Source organism: Anabrus simplex, chromosome 13, assembly GCF_040414725.1.
Source record: "Anabrus simplex isolate iqAnaSimp1 chromosome 13, ASM4041472v1, whole genome shotgun sequence".
In the NCBI taxonomy this organism is placed as follows: Eukaryota; Metazoa; Arthropoda; class Insecta; order Orthoptera; family Tettigoniidae; genus Anabrus; species Anabrus simplex.
In genome coordinates this window covers 90,080,459-90,100,095 of record NC_090277.1, presented here as the reverse complement: position 1 = coordinate 90,100,095, position 19,637 = coordinate 90,080,459, and the positions used below count along the sequence as shown (strand labels likewise).

The 19,637-nt window shown below is 38.4% G+C and overlaps 1 protein-coding gene across 3 annotated transcripts; it reads right to left on the bottom strand.

The window, feature by feature from the left end:
* Window positions 1-546: 546 nt before the first annotated feature.
* LOC136884916 (52 kDa repressor of the inhibitor of the protein kinase) lies at window positions 547-18,967 on the bottom strand. Of its 3 annotated transcripts, none has more exons than XM_067157229.2 (4): window positions 18,778-18,967; window positions 18,548-18,697; window positions 5,519-5,911; window positions 547-972 (listed from the first exon to the last, which is right to left on the bottom strand). In XM_067157229.2, the coding sequence occupies exons 1-4, from the start codon at window positions 18,879-18,881 to the stop codon at window positions 966-968; spliced, it is 654 nt and encodes a 217-aa protein (XP_067013330.2). In that variant the 5' UTR covers window positions 18,882-18,967; the 3' UTR covers window positions 547-965. The 3 variants fall into 3 exon arrangements, with proteins under 3 accessions (XP_067013330.2, XP_067013328.2, XP_067013329.2); XM_067157227.2 differs by having other exon boundaries at window positions 5,529-5,911; XM_067157228.2 differs by having other exon boundaries at window positions 5,529-5,911; window positions 18,861-18,949.
* Between the last annotated feature and the right edge of the window lie 670 nt (window positions 18,968-19,637).

Sequence of the window (19,637 nt, the reverse complement as noted above, 5' to 3'; positions counted from 1 at the left end):
CTTTACGTCGCACCCACAGACAGGTCTTATGGCGACGATGGGATAGGAAAGGCCTAGGAGTGGGAAGCAAGCGGCTGCGGCCTTAATTAAGGTACAGCCCCAGCATTTGCCTGGTGTGAAAATAGGAAACTATGGAAAAAGGTTTCAAATGGACTAAAACTTAAATTTTGTATGAAATATGTAGTTTCGCTTTTTTTGCTGGCCCGGATAAACGAGGTTCGTGTATGTGCACATTGTGCACAATAGTTTCATTAACTTATTAATTAATAAACAGAGAACATTTCCATTTATTAACTGAAAGGAACAGTATATTTACAGGATCATTAAAACTGACTGACTGACAGGGTAGAGAGTGCGAACAAGTACATGTCACTGGTTATTCAAAACAGGGAGAGATCAGGTTACCATAACTGGCTGGCAATTGGTTTGTCAACAGATATAATGAAGGAAGAATTTTAATGGCACAGAATTGTTAGCAAACTGCTGATGGTCGTGAGACACACAAGTAAATGACGTGATTAGTCGTTACGTCTGAGCACTTCAACACTGATAACACTCCCCTCTCCCTCTCTCACTATTTCTCTCTTGTACATCACTGGAATGAATCACTCATAAGACTTGGTCAGAGAGTTTGGAAGTTCCCCAATTCAGCATATCACAGATGTAATCATCAACACACAAAATCATACCGCAAAGGTCATTTGATACTATTGTGAAATTTATCATTATAAATGCTGGAAGACCGGGTCCTTGTCCGAGGGATTTTCGACTTAAACCGTTTCATCACAGAACGACTGTGACATACAGGCCACTTCATGCAGCTCCTTAGCTGAAAGTTCTCTTGTCTCAACCTCCTCAAGAGAAACCTTTGGTTACAGATTACTCTACGGGCCATGTGAAGTTTCTTCTTGGTGGCAATCAGTTTCTGAAGCAATACAGCTTCCTTCTGCCTGGCAGCTTCGCGTTCAATCTCTGTAAAAATATGATACCATTATTTTAGAAGGTGCTTAGCATACTCATAGGTCTACCATGAACTAATTACTTGGGTTTGAGTTCTAAGGCTGTACACACATTCAATTCTTTCACATTAGATAAAATATTGCTAATTTTGTGTTATAAGAAACACAATGCATAATTTAAAGCAGCTCCCTCTGTGGGTCAGCAGTAGAGATCGCAGGTTCAAACCTGGCAGAGGTAGTTGGATTTCTGAAGGGTGGATGCGTCCATTCGACATTCCATTTTGTATAATGTCTGCATGTAAAAGATCTCTGTTGTCACGTTTGGTGTCTACCCGACAAAATTCATTAAAACTCAGGCATAGGCAGCCAAGAGAGATTTCAGTTTACTCTGCCATCTAGTGGGCCTAGAGTAAAACAGAATGTCAAAATTAATGAGCAGGCAGCCAGACAGTGTCAAAATGCCTGCACAAGGTAGCCGAAGCCATAAGATTATTATTATTATTATTATTATTATTATTATTATTATTAAGATATTATTGTTATGTCCGCCTTCATAGCATAACAGTTAGTGTTGTTAGTTGCCGTACTCAGGGGCCTGGGTTCGATTCCTGGTACTGCCAGAAATTTAAGAATGGCAGGAGGGCTGGTATGTGGTTGAAATGTTACATGCAGCTCACCTCAAATGGGGATGTGCCTGAAAAGAGCTGCACCACCTCAGGATGAGGACACGAGTTTGCATTTTTGGCCGACTCGCTGGCTGAATGGTCAGCACACTGGCCTTCGGTTCAGAGGGTCCCGGGTTCGATTCCCGGCCGGGTCGGGAATTTTAACCTTCATTGATTAATTCCAATGGCCCGGGGGCTGGGTGTTTGTGCTATCCCCAACATCCCTGAAACTCACACACCACACATAACACTATTCTCTACCACAATAACACGCAGTTACCTACACATGGCAGATGCCGCCCACCCTCATCGGAGGGTCTGCCCAACAAGGGCTGCACTTGGCTGGAAATAGCGACATGAAAAAATTCTAATTTTTTAAAATCAAATTTTTTGCTTGGCGATTTCAATGCCAGAACTGGGAGTGGGTTATTGCTTCTAAGCCTCTGTGCTGCAAAATAATTGTTCATCATCAATGTTCCATTCAGGCTAATTAACCGTTTTAAGACCACGTGGATGCACCCATGTTCTAAGCAAATCCTTAACGATGTCATCAGCCAGCAATGTGATAAGAGATGTTCTGATCACCAAGACTGCAAGAAATATTGATGACCACTGGACAGATTACAAATTTCTGATCTACCACCTCAGAATTTATTTCCACTGTAAATTGTCTCTGCATTGCTCAAGTGTGTTCAGATGGAACTCTCACATCTGGAAACTACCAATACATTGCTCCACAATTCCAGAATACAATCTCCAAGCGACTAGAATTCATTTCAATCATCACAAATGACGTGGACAATAATCGTCAACAATTCGAACTGTTAAAATAAATAAAAATGCTAACTGGATTAGCCATTATGCCGGCGGTAGTCGAAACTTCTGGAAGAAACGAGAGGAGTGGACCACGGCATAATAGCCCGGAAGATTTTTATTATTTTGACACGGCCGTGAAAGCCTTCATACTTTAATGGATTAAAGCCACTTATATATATTTAACAAAGCCGAGCTTTCTGTCAAACTGCATTGAGCAAAGAAACTCTTTGAAGGAACGTGGAAGTCACGACCATACTATCCGCGCACCCCCCCCACCCCTAACTGGACTTGGGGATCGTCGTGCTGTGCTGCGGTGGTTGGGAGGGAAGTTACTGAATCACCGCCTTCTGTTAACAGTTTCTTGAGTGTGTCATGCTGTGCCATGGTGGTGTTATGTATGTATTTCAGGAGTACAGGTCTCCATGCATTTCATAACTTGAAGCCATCTTTCCTGTTGATGTTATTTGGGCGCAGCTCTATCTCTATGGCTTCCCTTAAAAGTCAAGCAATGAATTCTTTTACAGGCACGATGACCTTTGCGTAGTCAAAGAGGATTTCAGGGTCTGTACTATGGAAGTGTTCTGCTATGGCAGACTGGCTTATAGCATTTTCTGTGGAGGATCAAAGAGCGACTTTCTTGACTGACCTGATGTGTTCTTTCACCCTGGTGCCAACAAGCCTTTTTGTCATGCCAATATATGAGCAACCACAACCACATGGAACTTCACAGACGCCCGGTGTTTCAAGAGGGGTTTTTTCTTTGACTGGTCAAAACAGCGATTTGAGCTTCCGGTCTGTGGTGAAAACTGAAATTATATTGTACTTCCTAAGAATGCACGTATTCCGTCAGTTATACCTGCCACGTAAGGAAGGAATACTTTTTTCTGTAGTCCTGGTTTGTAGTATCCCTGTTAGGCTCCTTGATCTTCACAGTTCATGCTATGTCTCCTGATGTAAAGCCGTTTTTCTTCATAGATATTGTCAGTTCTCTTAATGCACTTGAGCGGTTATCAGCATCTGCAACGTTATTCGCCCTAGTAAATAACGTTTGAAGGAGAGCTACCTTTTGACAGGGGTGATGGTATAACGACTTACGAAGGTATCATTCAGAAGGTGTAGGTTTCTTATATATTGCATGGCCTAGTGTACAATCATTCCTCTTCTATATCAACACATCAAGAAAAGATAATTTACCTTCATTTTCTACTTCTATTGTGAACTTGATCTTACTGTTAATGGAATTTAGGTGCTCCAAAAATTCTGTTAATGCTTCCCTTCCATGTGGTCAGACCGAAAATGTGTTATCTACGTAACGATGGAAGCAACCACAACCACATGGAACTTCACAGACGCCCGGTGTTTCAAGAGGTGGTTCTTCTTTGACTGGTCTAAACAGCGATTTGAGCTTCCGGTCTGTGGTGAAAACTGGAATTACATTGTACTTCCTAAGAATGCATGTATTCAGTGGCGCTGTAGTTAATGCAGCAGACTCAAAGTGTTCCATATAAATGTTTCCAGCCACTGCTGACTGGTGAACCCATCGCTTAGATTTTAAACAAACTGCTGCCAGATTGGTCAAGTCTTCACATAGGTATATTAGTAAAAAAATTACATAAGATCTAAGCTTACCAGGACATCACCTTCGTCCACCCGTAGCTCACGTAACTTCTGCAAGAAGTGTTTTGAATCTTTAACGTGATGTTCTGTCTTCCACGTTTCTGGCTGTAACAGTGATGAAATATTGCGGACTAACTCACAGGTCTCAGAACCAATGGCACTCACGATTGGTCTCAGTGGCATGTTATTCTTGTATATTTTTGGGAAGACATAAGTTACTGGAGGTACCGGGTCTGAATTTAGTTCTTCTGCAAGTGTTCTGGAAGTGTTAAGCTCTTCACAAGTCGAGTGACTTGTGTATTAATTTTCTTAATTGGATTCCTTAATTTCTTATACGTTTCTTCTTCTAGTAGGTCGTCTTTTTGTTTTGTAATCAGTTGTATTCATGATGACTGAAACATCACCCTTGTCAGCTGGAATTACAATTATACTATCGTCTTTGCAAAACACATCAGCTTCTTTAAGTTCACCTTTGGTCACGTTTTGACGTGGTGGCTGCGCTTTTTTCAGCACGTAAGATCCATCTTGACGAATTTCTTCTGCCTTGTTTCATGGCAAATCTCTGATGGCACACTCTACTCCAAAGACAATCTTCTCTACTGGGATTCTTCTCGGTGCCACAGCAAAGTTAAAACTAATAAAATTAAGTTAATGAAGTTTATAGGTTGCACAACACGTTGGAAATTATAGACCGAGCAATTAATGCCAGCTCAACGTCCTTATAAGCAACATCTTTTAGTAAACGAAAACATTGGGATGAACTAGTATATAATTTGAACTTTTTAAGCGTGACAATCATGTTAAGGATGTTTTTACAAGATGTACATTATGTGCAAGCACAACTGTTTAGACAGAGCACCTTATGTTAGTCTATTTTAAGTATTTTACATTATGTGTAAGCACAACTGTTTAGACCTTATGTTAGTCTATTTTAAGTATTTCTGTTGTAAATAAAACCTAGGATCCTAGTAAACAATTTTGATCTTAGATATTAGGAAAGTGGCTGAAGATGCCTAAAACGTAGGTGAAACATGTCCCGCTTAAGACATAGTAATGATGTAATATTATTTATATAAGTCAATAAAAGCATATTGAAAAGGTGGATTCTTTCAGAAGGTAATTACTCGGGCTTGGTGACTGGGTGTTTGTGTTTGTTCATTTACATACAAAATATACTACCAACCACCAGAGAAACACGCAGTAAGGAGTACAACAACCCACATACAGCTGGCATCAGAAAGGCCATCCCGCAGTAAAACTGGCCCAATCCGTAGCAAGTACCAACCCCAGTAAGCTGGGAAAAAGGCGAGGAGGAGGAGGAGGAGAATAAGAAGAATAAGAATAAACACTGGGTTAAATTTGCGGAGGAACAAAACCTGATTTAAAAAAAAAAAAATGGAGGATCATCAACTACCCATTTATTAGATAAAATGCATTAAAACTAGGAAGTTTCAGTCATACCTATACTTACTGAGTGGATCATTGCCACAAGATTCACCAGAAGAAGGAACATAAATTTCACCGTCTTCATCGGTAGTGAGAGTCATTACACAATAAACAGGACTACCATCATAAGTGGAGTCTTCATCTGATACTATTTCATCCTCTTGTGGAGCTGGTTCGCTGCTTTCTTCGGAATATTCTGACCTGGATCCTTGCAATCTCTGAGCCGAATGTTTCTTGGAATGAACGCTAATGTTCTGTTCGTTTGCACTTTCAAACACTGAATCTTCAGAAGTAGTAGAATGGTCTTTACTGGGTTCATCTGCTGCGTCCTGTTGTAATGCTGTACTTTCATCATCTTCGCCATCCAATCTGCTCAAGTTCTTGGTGGGTATTGCACCTTTCTTCAAGCTATAAAACACAGGAGATAAGGATCAAATTACAATATGCTGGAGTCAATACTATAAGTTACTATGTTATGTTCTCAAGATCTAAAGAAGACAGATGAGTGTTTATGGTTAAATTATTACAATAAAAGGCATTTATGTTGACAATCAGAACACAATGAGAACTGATAGCAGAATAAGTTGTTTGTTCAAAGTTTGACTCGTGCAGTGACGTTTTTAGTTTTGTTGCGGGTATGTTGCTAAGAAAGATATAAGCGGTGTGTAAATAAAATTAACTGGTAATAAAACATCAAAATTAATGTTATTTGAAGCAGTGAACAGTCCACTAAACTTCTGAAGTCGCAAATATGGTCATCTACTTCTGGATTAATGAAGGTAATATGACATTTATGATATACTGTGATACATGCAATATATCTTCTTATCCTACACTTATCCATGAATGCCACACATTCAAAAAATTATATTTGCTATAATGTTAAAAATAGAATACAACTCTTAGAGTCTAAAGAGTCACTGATAAGTTCAAATATCTTATGCTGTAATGCCAACATAATGTCCAATTCATGGGACTCTAGGAAGTCAAAGCCTTTTAACTTCAAATATGTACCATATGTATAAATCTTAACATTAAGCATTTTATTAGAATAATGGCATTCATGTTTAATCTTAGTAATGTTTAATTTTGAATAAGCAGGTTCATCAACAGCTGACGATGACCTATTTAATAGGTCGAAACTGGTACCGTCTTTTAATGTAATTAAAATTTTACACACTTTGTAAAATAAAGTATCCTTCATACTTGTACGCCACTCTTTTGTCAGAAATCTCTGGACTTTTTCCAGTTCCCGAATCAAGTAATCCTGGTGAGGATTCCATACAATGGAAGCATACTCTAGTTTGGGTCTTACCAGAGACTTTTATGCCCTCTCCTTTACATCCTTACTACAACCCCTAAATACCCTCATAATCATGTGGAGAGATCTGTACCCTTTATATATAATCCCATTTATGTGATTACCCAATGAAGATCTTTCCTTGTATGAACACTTAGGTACTTAGAATGATCCCTAGAAGGAACTTTCACCCCATCAACATCAACACAGTAATTAAAAACTGAGAGCACTTTTCCACCTGAACGTTGATTTGAATCGAAATGAGCATTCGATATACTCGTGATCGCTCGTAAACATTACATGGACAAGCTAAACCTCTGGTTTTAGCTAGTCTGTGCGCCAGATTTTCTACACTATGTTCTTTGTGTATTGCACTACTATGTAGTAAGCACTGCTCGGGGTTTAGTACATTTGAGCCCATTATTTATATTCCTAGTAATTTAATGTCGCACTAACACACTGAATGTTTTGGGTGATGCAAGAATGGCCCCACGGGCTCTGAACTTTGGAGCGTGGGTTGGCGACCACGGGGCCCTCAGCTGAGTCCTGGCATTGCTTCCACTTACTTGTGCCAGGCTCCTCACTTTCATCTGTCCTATCCGACCTCCCTTGGTCAACTCTTGTTCTTTTCCGACCCCGACGGTATTAGGTTCCCGAGGCCTAGGGAGTCTTTCATTTTCACGCCCTTCGTGTGGCCCTTGTCTTACTTTGGCCGATACCTTCAATTTTCGAAGTGTCGAGCCCCTTCCATTTTTTCTCTCTGATTAGTGTTATATAGAGGATGGTTGCCTAGTTGTACTTCCTCTTAAAACAATAATCACCACCACCACCACCTGATGCAAGAATGGCAAGCCAGTGACAATGGCCTTCAGGTACAGCCTGGTGTGAAAATAGGAAACCACGGAAAACCATCGTTAGGGCAGCTGACGGTGGGATTTGAACTCGCTATCTCCCGAATGCAAGCTTACTCTAACCTCGTAGACAACTCGCCGGTTTGAGCCCATTAAATGACGTGTCTAGAGTAGTGAATGTCATTTACGAGAGATTAAGATGAAGTGAGAGATCAAACTGATTAATATTATAGGGGTAAGCAAGTAATTTTATTTTTTATTTCTGGCGCCTATAGATCATTCCACGTTAAGAAAACAGTATTGTTCTTATGGACTTACATAGAGTGAACCTGTACCCTTCTTAAGACACCCAAAATTCCACGTGATTAAGGAATAGTATCATGTACTTTATATTGTATTTTGAAAGAAAGAAAAAAGGATGAGGAAATTTCTACCTTGCATTACTAAAATAACTACCGGAGCTTTTCTATTTCATAAATACATTCTCAGGGAGGAAGCACAACGTCAGAAAGAGCCATCACTTTAATGCCGTTCTTTATTTTCCTTCTGTGTCACTCTGGTACATGCAACGTGCATAATCAGTTACTCTGTGAATCGTGGCAGCTTAGTACTGTTGTAGAGAAGTCGCTTATTAATGTGATGCGTATGTTTTTAGTCCTAATATCAGTGCATACTTGTCTTGTGTTGAGTGAGTGTTTAATTAGACTACATGAGCGATATCTTTCTTTAACATTAATGCAGTAATTTATTTTCTTTATGGATGAGTCTGAGGAAGAAACAAAAGTAAACAGTACTGAATTTGCAGCTTATTTTCTTTCCTCTTTTATCAAGAACATAAAAAATTGAGTTTCACAAATTTATTTTCTGCTGTTTTCCCATTATCCTGTGAATATCAAAATGAGCCCCTCTACCCCTACCCTCATCCCCTAGAGTTCATGAACATAATGTTCAGCTGTCCGACTTGTTGGCTGAGTGGTCAGCGTACTGGCCTTCGGTTCAGAGGGTCCCGGGTTCGATTCCCATCTGGGTGGGGGATTTTAACCTTCATTGGTTAATTACAATGGCTCGGGAGCTGGGTGTGCGTGCTGTCCCCAACACCCCTGCAACTCACACACCACACAACACTATCCTCTACCAAATTAACACCCAGTTACCTACACATGGAAGATGCTGCCCACCCTCATAGGAGGGTCTGCCTTGCAAGGGCTGCACTCGGCTAGAAATAGCCATTACATGTTATAAACCTCATTTTAGGTCCGTATTGAAAATTTAACAGTTCAACAATGATAAAGGTGTTTTAATTTATTCCACCTATTCAATACTTATATTATCACGTATAGTTGTTACATAATTAAATTCTTAGTTACATGGGACATGTTTCGCCCTCAATTAAGGGCATCTTCAGCCTAAATACAATAATCAAAAATACAACTAAATTAAAAGTGGACGTTAAATACAATCATCAAAAATACAACTAAAATAAAAAGTGGAAGTTAAAAGTTTAGTCTGTTCTTAAAATTCAGAACAATAAAATTGTGAAAAATGATAAAATAAAAAGATGCTAATGGAAAACTGTCTTATGATTAAACTATAATCTTGTCAGAGACTAAAACTTTTATTAAAATTCGAATTAAAACAGTTCATATAAAATATTGGAAAATCAAAGTGGCTTTTTATTACTACCACTTTGATTTTCCAATATTTTATATGAACTGTTTTAATTCGAATTTTAATAGAAGTTTTAGTCTCTGACAAGATTATAGTTTAATCATAAGACAGTTTTCCATTAGCATCTTTTTATTTTATCATTTTTCACAATTTTATTGTTCTGAATTTTAAGAACAGACTAAACTTTTAACTTCCACTTTTTATTTTAGTTGTATTTTTGATGATTGTATTTAACGTCCACTTTTAATTTAGTTGTATTTTTGATTATTGTATTTAGGCTGAAGATGCCCTTAATTGAGGGCGAAACATGTCCCATGTAACTAAGAATTTAATTATGTAACAACTATACGTGATAATATAAGTATTGAATAGGTGGAATAAATTAAAACACCTTTATCATTGTTGAACTGTTAAATTTTCAATACGGACCTAAAATGAGGTTTATAACATGTAATGTGACAGCCAACCAGGCAAAATGTAGATTAAATAAGTTTCTCAATCTGAAAATGAAGATTTGTAAGTTAGGAAAAGATTTAGCTTTTCTTAAACAATGTCTGAGACTAAAACTTGTACCTACTTTTCTAAAATCAACACAACGTAAGAACATAAGCAATCCAAGCCATAATGTAACCCAAAATAAGGTAAATGAATTATGGCTTAAAAATGAAATCAAGGCATATTACAGGAAGAAGTCCAAATTGAATTTGCAATTATATAACGTTCACTTAGCGGTGACACAGGATTTAGCCCCATTAGAATGGCAGTCTTTTTATCAACACATGGAACACAAATTAACATACGCACTTAGTAAGAAACAGGATACATTGAATAAGAAATTGAATCATTTAATAGACACACAAATACGTCGTAGTAAACAAACGAAACAAGAACAAATTAAGGGCCCATCGGACAATGTCACTCCCACGGTAGTTAACTTGACCAAGGTAAAATTTACGGAAGGAGAGAATGACCTACTTAAAAGGGGTCCAAAATACAATTGGCCTAATAAAGATAGAGAAATAGATATCATTAACACAGTTGCAGAAGCGGAGGCGAACATATCAAAACTCCCACGCGATGTACAAGATGAAGTAAGATTGGAGTTAAAGAAGAAATTACCCAGACTGGCTAAAGAAATTTATTCCAATTTTGATCCCAAACAACAGAAAACAATAAAAAACATGAAATCGAAAATTGAAGATAACAATATTATAGTAACCAAGGCTGACAAGGGGGGTGCGATCGTTTTGATTGATAAAGATACATATATCAAAAAAACTGATTATTTTTTTGATAATAATAAATACACATTAGTAACAAAAAATCCGCTAACTAAAATTCAACGCAACTTCAAAGCCTTACTTAAAAGATCCACATCTCTCTTTACTGAACAAGAACAATTAAAACTTGTCAATATGAATCCTAGGCTCCCGGAAACTAGAGCTATGCCCAAAATACATAAAAAAGATATTCCGATTCGTCCGATTATCAATTGCCGTAATTCTCCCACGTATAAAGTCTCCAAATACATTCACAATTTTTTGAAAAGACATTACACTTTTAATAATAAACAACCATTAAGAAATTCCATTGACTTGTGTGACATTTTGCTTGGATTTGGCGTACTTCCAAACCAGATGATGTGTTCGTATGACGTAGTGAATATGTTCCCGAATATTCCGACAGATAAAACTGTTAATATCATTTATGATAATATTTGTAAACACAGTAATCTTAGTAAAATGGAAGTAGAAGAATTCACTAGATTGTTAAAGTTCGTATTAGACAATAACTACTTCACATTTAACAATAATATTTATAAACAGAATGGATTAGCAATGGGTGACCCAATATCGGGCATCCTTGCCGACATATTTATGGATTCAATCGAACACAATAAAATAATAGCAAAAATTAAAGGAATAGATTTATGGTTGAGATATGTAGATGATACATTTGTAATCATAAACAAAGATGTCACTAATAGTCAAGAAATCTTAAATAAATTAAATGAAATCGAACCTAATTTGAAATTCACGAAAGAGGACGAAGTCGATAACTCATTGAATTTTCTAGATATAACAGTTACGCGTAAGGTTAACACTTTTGATTTCCAAATATTTAGAAAACCGACACAATCATCTACAACTATAAACAATTCCTCTTTACACCCGAGTTCACATAAACAAGCATCTTTTCACAGTCTAATTTATAGAGCATTTAGAATCCCTCTATCTCCCATGAATTTGAAGAAAGAATTGAATTATATTAGATACCTCGCTAAACAAAATGGTTTCAAAATAGAAATGATCAACAAATTAATCAATAAAATTAAGAACAAATTATCTACGAATCTGATACCAGAAAAGACCAAAAAAACTGAGTATGCTACATTCACTTTTAATAATCCAGCTATACACCAGATTACTAGCGTATTCAAGAAACATAATTTTAATATAGCTTTTAAAACTACTAATACTAACCAGTCCATATTCTTTAATCATAAAAAAGTTAATTATGATAAGAATCGTTATTTAGGATCGGGAGTATACAGACTTAAATGTACTCAGTGTAATTTTTCATATGTTGGACAGACTGGGAGAAATTTTATGACAAGATACATGGAACATGTTAACGCAGAAAAACATAGGAAATACTCAGCGATGAGTTTGCATATGAGGGAGACTGGCCACAGATTTGAATCCATAGAGAAAGACTTAACGATAATTAGAAACATACAAAAAGGAAGAATGCTGAATGAATTAGAAAGTTTATACATCTATTTAGATCAGACGTACAATAAGCAAAAGAATCTCAATGAAACCACGGACAATAAAAGTATGTTACATGAATTAATGCCGAAATTATTAAAGTCAGTTAGTTCGAATAAATTTAGGATACCTAATATATTTAATTCTTCAAACCCTAATACTCCTCCCATACCTACAGATATTAGGCCTACTTCCAGCAATGCAGTTGACTCCGCCCCTTTGTCAGCCTCGTCACATTTGACTCCACCCATCCTCTCCTCCCTTCCGCACTCCCCTATTCCTTCCCCTCCGAGTTCGCTACCGCCTCTGCAGCACAGTTATAACACCAGACTTAGAGCCAACAGACGGGCAGCAACCAACTCAACAGTAGTTAAGAAATAACAACTTCCACTTACATGTAAGTCCTCATCTGTTTCAAAATTATGTAAGACTGAATTCTCTCCTTACGTTCAATTTCTTATTTCTTCTTTTCCTTTTCTTACAGAAAACTTATTTCTGCATCTGTTGACATTTTCTGGCAAGGATTCAGCCATTTTATTACCTACCGGTGCTAACGGCGTCTTACAATTTTTCAATAGATGCTTCTGCCTTACTTACTACGAATTTCATCAACGGCCTTGAAAAGATTGTATTCATGACAATCAAGTTTATGCTTGTGTACACGCCCTCATGTCGTTGGCTTTTTATTACTACCACTTTGATTTTCCAATATTTTATATGAACTGTTTTAATTCGAATTTTAATAGAAGTTTTAGTCTCTGACAAGATTATAGTTTAATCATAAGACAGTTTTCCATTAGCATCTTTTTATTTTATCATTTTTCATAATTTTATTGTTCTGAATTTTAAGAACAGACTAAACTTTTAACTTCCACTTTTTATTTTAGTTGTATTTTTGATGATTGTATTTAACGTCCACTTTTAATTTAGTTGTATTTTTGATTATTGTATTTAGGCTGAAGATGCCCTTAATTGAGGGCGAAACATGTCCCATGTAACTAAGAATTTAATTATGTAACAACTATACGTGATAATATAAGTATTGAATAGGTGGAATAAATTAAAACACCTTTACTAGAAATAGCCACACGAAATTATTAGCTTAGTTTCTCCTACCTTTTGTCTTTAACTTAAACGCTGCCAATGTACATGCCACCATTTTCCCATGATGCTGTTGAGCTGAGCTGTTCATTCAATATGGCAACCCTGTTGCCATAAGAGCAATACTGTTTCCTTAATATGGAATGAACTATTGATTTCTTTCCGATTTGTCCAGCCTTGCTATACTTCATTCTGGGAACAGTGTCATTCTGTTACAACAGCCAATGGCAGTGACTGTTCATGTGGGTGGAACAACTGATGTCATGTATTATTACAGTACAGTGAAACCTCTCCAATACGGACACGGATCAGACACAAAACTATGTCCGTATCTGGATGGTGTCTGTTTATCGGAGGGGATGATTACATAAGCAAAATTTATCCCTTGCAATGCATATACAATATTACGTACAGTATGTTGACAGTTGCAAAACCTTTAGTTGGAGTCAACCCAAATTACTATTGTAAAATGTACTTCAATTCATCAACTCCCACTGTTTTATGAGGTATTTTCCTTAACCTCTTAACCAGGAAGTTTCAACTGAGAAACAAGCATTCGTAGCGAGGAATATATGCACATTATGCGTGCATGCCTTCATGGAAGACGAGTTAATCCAGACTGCCCATTTTGACATAAATATGTCTTATGGCTGTTGGTCATCTGAAAATTCTGTTACAGAAGTTAGCGTCACAAAAAGAGTGACGGAAGTGTAACTCTTGCAGGCTGTGATCGATGGTCATACAGTGTTACCAAGCAACCGTGCTGGCTATGTTTTATGGCTGGTGGTCATCTGAAATTAGAAACCGCTGACGGATGGCCGTGACCTAGAGACATGTTTATGATCATTTGATTTTCGCAAAGGGAAAAGTGGTTTCTTTTGATATGCATTTGTTAATTCAAACCTTAAATCAATGTTTGATTTAACTTCTTGCAACAGATTCAATATTTATTTTACTATACGACACAAACGTAAAAGGAGCACATGGATTACCTTGGCTATGCCGGTGCCTGCAGTCTAATATCTTGCAACTTGAAAATAGGTGCAATGAGTATGATATGAAAATTAGCCTTTCAAAGACTAAATTAATGTCAGTAGGTAAGAAATTCAACAGAAGTGAATGTCACATTGGTGATACAAAGTTGGAACAAATAGATAATTTTAAGTATTCAGGCTGTGTGTTCTCCCAGGATAGTAATATAGTAAGTGAGATATACCATAAATTGAATCAAGATGTAGTAAAGCTAATGCAGTGAGCTCACAGTTGCGATCAACAGTATTCTGCAGGAAGGAAGTCAGCTCCCGGATGAAACCATCTTTACATTGGTCTGTTTTCAGACTAACTTTGCTTTACGGGAGTGAAAGCTGGGTGGACTCAGATATCTTATTCATAAGTTAGAAGCAACAGACATGAAAGTAGTGAGAATGATCGCTGGTACAAACAGGTGGGAACAATGGCAGGAGCGTACTCGGAATGAGGATATAAAGGCTAATTTAGGAACGAACTCTATGGATGAAGCTGTACGCATAAACCAGCTTCTGTGGCGGGGTCTTGTGAGGCGAATGGAGGACGATAGGTTACCTAGGAGAATAATGGACTCTTATGGAGGGTAAGAGAAGTTGAGGTAGACCAAGACGATGATGGTTAGACTCAGTTTCTAACGATTTAAAGATAAGAGGCATAGAACTAAATGAGGCCACAACACTAGTTGCAAATCGAGGATTGTGGCGATGTTTAGTTAATTCACGGAGACTTGCAGACAGAACGCCGAAAGGCATAATGGTCTATAATAATGGTCTATAATAATGTGTGTATGTATGAGTTTATTCCTTAATTTGAGTGTTAGTCTTTCATGTACTGAAAGATGGACCCATAAACATAAATCTTTACGAATTAAAATCCAATAACGTGACCTCGGTAATCCGCCAAGGAAAACAGAGCATCATCATCCTGCATTCCTGTCACAGTGCTTTCTCATAGAGCTAGTTCAAGACTCCTTCCAAAGTGCTACCACTTCTTCTTCAATACTTCTCCAATCCTTCACACAACCAACCACTCCCTCCTATTGATACAATTTCAAAGAGAACCTTATTGAATATAAATACCAGATCAACTGAAGTTCAAAACCTTCTTTTGTCTCTTCATACTACTACTACTACTACTGTCCGCCTCCGTAGCGTAACGATTAGTGTTATTAGCTGCCGTCCTCGGGGGCCCGGGTTCGATTCCCGGTACTGCCAGAAATTTAAGAATGGCAGGAGGGCTGGTATGTGGTTGAAATGGCACATGCAGCTCACCTCCAATGGGGGTGTGCCTGAAAAGAGCTGCACCACCTCGGGATGAGGACACGAGTTTACTTTTACTACTACTACTACTACTACTACTACTACTACTAATGTTATTTGCTTTACGTTCCACCAACTACTTTTATGGTTTTTGGAGACTCTGAGGAGCCGGAATTTAGTCCTGCAGGCGTTCTTCTACGTGCCAGTAAATCTACTGACACCAGGCTGACGTGTTTGTGCACCATCAAATACCACCAGACTGAGCCAGGATCGAACCTGCCAAGTCGGGATCAGAAGGCCAGCGCCTCAACCATATGAGCCACTGAGCCCGGCTCTTAGTACTAATAAAGCTACCAGTCCTGACGCTATAGGTCCTCTTTTTTTATTTTCAAAAAGCACTGGCAATACCTTTGCATCCATCCCTATATTAAAGAAGTTTTGCCATGGACTATTTTTCTGTGGCCTGGAAACAGACAAATATTGTCCCACTGCTTAAATCATGTAACAAATTCAATTCGACAAATTTCTATTCTCAGCACACTATACTTTATCTCCCTCCCCTACCCACAACTCTCAACTGAATACTCACTACCACAGGATGCATTTTAAAGTGGCAGTTTAGCTGCCATGCTGATTCCAAGGTGGGAGAAAGAAGCTGGTCTGGCCCCACCCGGAAACGATCGTTACAACTGGGCTATTGGCCCGCCTCTGCATGCCGACTGCATGAAGGAGGTTTGTTGTGGGATGTACAGGTAAGTCTCTCTCTCTCTTTCTGACAGCACAAGAAGGCCTCAGACACTAGCCCACAACATTCTGAATTAGGAGAACTCTGGATGTATCCACTCTCTGGAGCATTCTGGAGATCTTCCACTCTTGGGAAACATCTCACCTGCTTGGCCCAACCTGTATAAGACCGACAACAGTCAACCAGTTAGAGTCAGTGGTGTGTGTACGTGTGTGTACTGCTGGTACCATGTGTGTCCTGTCATGAAGTTATCGGTTGCAGTGAATCTAGTGAGCGTTTGATCTGTTCGTGGAGTTGAATATGTCATTCTGTAGTGTCTTGGAGTTGGATCTCTCATCTGGGTGGGACAATCCCTGATGGTAGAATCCTACGATGGGAACCCAAGGATAATACACATTACTTTGTGAGATGAAATGTATGAATGTTGCCTTTAAATACTTGTGGAGGAGGGATGTTTTTATTGCCAATGCCAGCATCCCACCCCCAGAAGGAACTTAATCTACTTTTATAACCAAACACAGAGAAATCATGCACCATTACCCACAACCCCATGCTGCTCACCCACTACCATTGGATGCATTGTATGAAGCTACCATAACAACTTCAAATACGTCGTGGGCACCAAAATGTGGGCCGATGGCTTAAATGAAATGAATGACTCACTCCTTTTAAGAGGTTTTCTACGAAGCACCCCTGATGTATTAAGACAAACTTTTTTTTGTCACTAGCTGGGACATGTCGGTCCTCCTCTCCCATTAAACATGCATTTTCATAAATATTTGGTATCACCCAATGGCACTCCTATTGGCACTCTTGTGAACTAACAACAAAATAGCATCACCCTGCATGATACTTTTCTATTCTCTGGAGACCCTATCCCAGGATTGTACCATAAAATATAACCCCTTATTCCACATGCATGAAAGCAGTGGTGAGAAATAATACACACACATAAACAAACCGTAATGAAAGTAATATTTCAAACTTATACTGCAGGGGAGGGTAGAGTTCTGCAGCTGCCCGGAAGAAATGGTGTACTCTCTCCTTTAAGGGAAATGCCCTTTTAAAGGGGAATTCAGCAACGCAGCCTGTGAAGAGTCCCCTTTTCATGCCAAATGCCGAAATTGAGCAGGTTCTGTGTTTGAGATGCTGCCAGCGGCTTTCAATATTTTGAGTGTGAAGAGACAATCCACTGGCTGGCATCTGCCTCCCTTTTGCTGTATTCACATGCCCACCCTTTCCTGAATCAACAAATTGAATGAAATGATTGACACGCAAATGAGCAAAACCCTCATCCTCCAGGCACTCGTATGCTCTCCAACAGTCAAATTATAGTTGTGCCAGGCAATATCCACTCTTTAATAATATTCAACAGTATCTCTTTGTCTTGCTTCTCAACAGGAATAACAAAAAAGTTTTTTAAAGTTCTCTCTTTCAACTACCCCTGTAATTTTTCTTCCATTGTGATATTTGGATTTACCAAATTTACATTCGCCGATTTCCACGATGACTGCCACCCCTCCTATTTTTTTTCTTGTTAGCATCCATCCATGCCATGCACACCTCACGACAGAAACTACACCAGTCTACAATTGTTTGCTGCGCCACACCTAGCTCAAACTGTAAAAGAGGCGTTTGTGGTTTATTTAGAACGCACCACAGGACGGCGAAATAACCAATCTGGTACAGGGACAGTTTCGCCTGATGGAAGAATGTGTTTTTTCTCCCACTAGCCTTCCATCCACATCTCACACCACCTCTACGCTGATGGCACCTGTAAATTAATTTATTCCAACAACGCTTAACTTAGTACCACTTCCGCACTTCTGGCAATTTCTCTCCCTTCTTATCAAACAGTGGCGCTCGTAAAGCTTCAACAGATCCTCCACATTATTCTCCAAACGACTGAAATGAGAAATATTCAATTCGCAACCTCCAGACACATCCATCGTTCAAATGAACCTGTCCACATATATTTCAGTCAAATGTACCTCCTATCGGCACTTTCGTCAGCCAACCATATTACCTTAAACGAGCAAAAATGAAATTCAATTTCCACTTCACACCCTCTCACATTCTACGTGAATCAGTCTACTGTACTATCTGGAGGGGAAAGAAGCACATGCAATTTTCAAAACATAGAATGCCGAGCATATCGGCACTTGGCTCAACTAACAAAAAACGGAACATCGCCCTGCGCAGAGCATCTATCTCTATTCTCCGGTCCCTATACTCCTAGGATAATGCCTAATATCTATAAAAGCATATAATGCGAAACGTAAGAAATCAAATTAGAAAACAACCTGTGAAGACGGGCACTTACCCTTGACTTAAAAGGTTAGGATTCCTGAAATCGTCAGTGGTGAAGTGATCCGAACAAATCCTTTGATTAGTATTTAAGTACATTGGTCCATATTTCTTAAATATGTCGTATAAATCTTGACGTTCGCTTCTGATCACCCATCGTCTGCACCTGAGAGAAACCATTACAGCGAAAATATCTATAAATATTGTGCGCAACCTAACCTATATTGTGATTCGTCCCATACTTACAATTCAACATCTCTTGGAAATCGAAAGAATGATCTAGCATTCTTTGAGTAAGAATAATTGTTACAGCTGTACACAGCACATACTATTCCTCCTTTAGCTGTCATTATTACATTTGTGGAAAGCAGATAAACATATAGTAGTTGGAACTTTCATGGAAGTTGTTGACAATAACATGCTAAACATGAGTATCGTATCGCAAACGAAATGCGAGTATCAAAGATTGGAGTCGGTCTTGGTCTTGGTATCAAAGAGGAATAAATCGAAAAGAAATATCGATATTTCGAACAATGAGCCTCTCGACCAAAGAGGATAGACACTCTCGACACTTTCTTTCCAGAACGAATTGAACGAAGTCCCACTATAAAATTGCGCGGCGATTGAGCGGGGCAGTCGCACCCCCCCCCAACTTTTTTAGACAAATTATTACATTTTTATTTAATTTTGGCCGGCTGAAATTAAATTTTTATTTAATTTTGGCCGGCTGCAATTAGGAATTATTAAAAACAGCAATTTGTACAAACCCTGTAGTCTTTTGAGCTAATTCATCCCTTTATTTCTTTATTATTAACCGAATTATTAGCGAAAATACGCACAAAATATTGTTCGCCCCGGCTAACCGATTTGTATAGCGCCACAACAAGTAGTGGAGCTTTGCATGTGCTGTGAGGAAGGGTAGCAGGGGTATATATTCTTCGCCAAGGTCATGAACACACATTCCAAATTATGCCACATCAAATCTTTAAGCAGACCCTACACGGTCAGTAATACTGAGTCAATAATATTGACAGTTCGCATCAATATTGTAGCGACATTACACAATCATTATTACTGTCAATATTTTTTGACAGTCCTAGTGCACT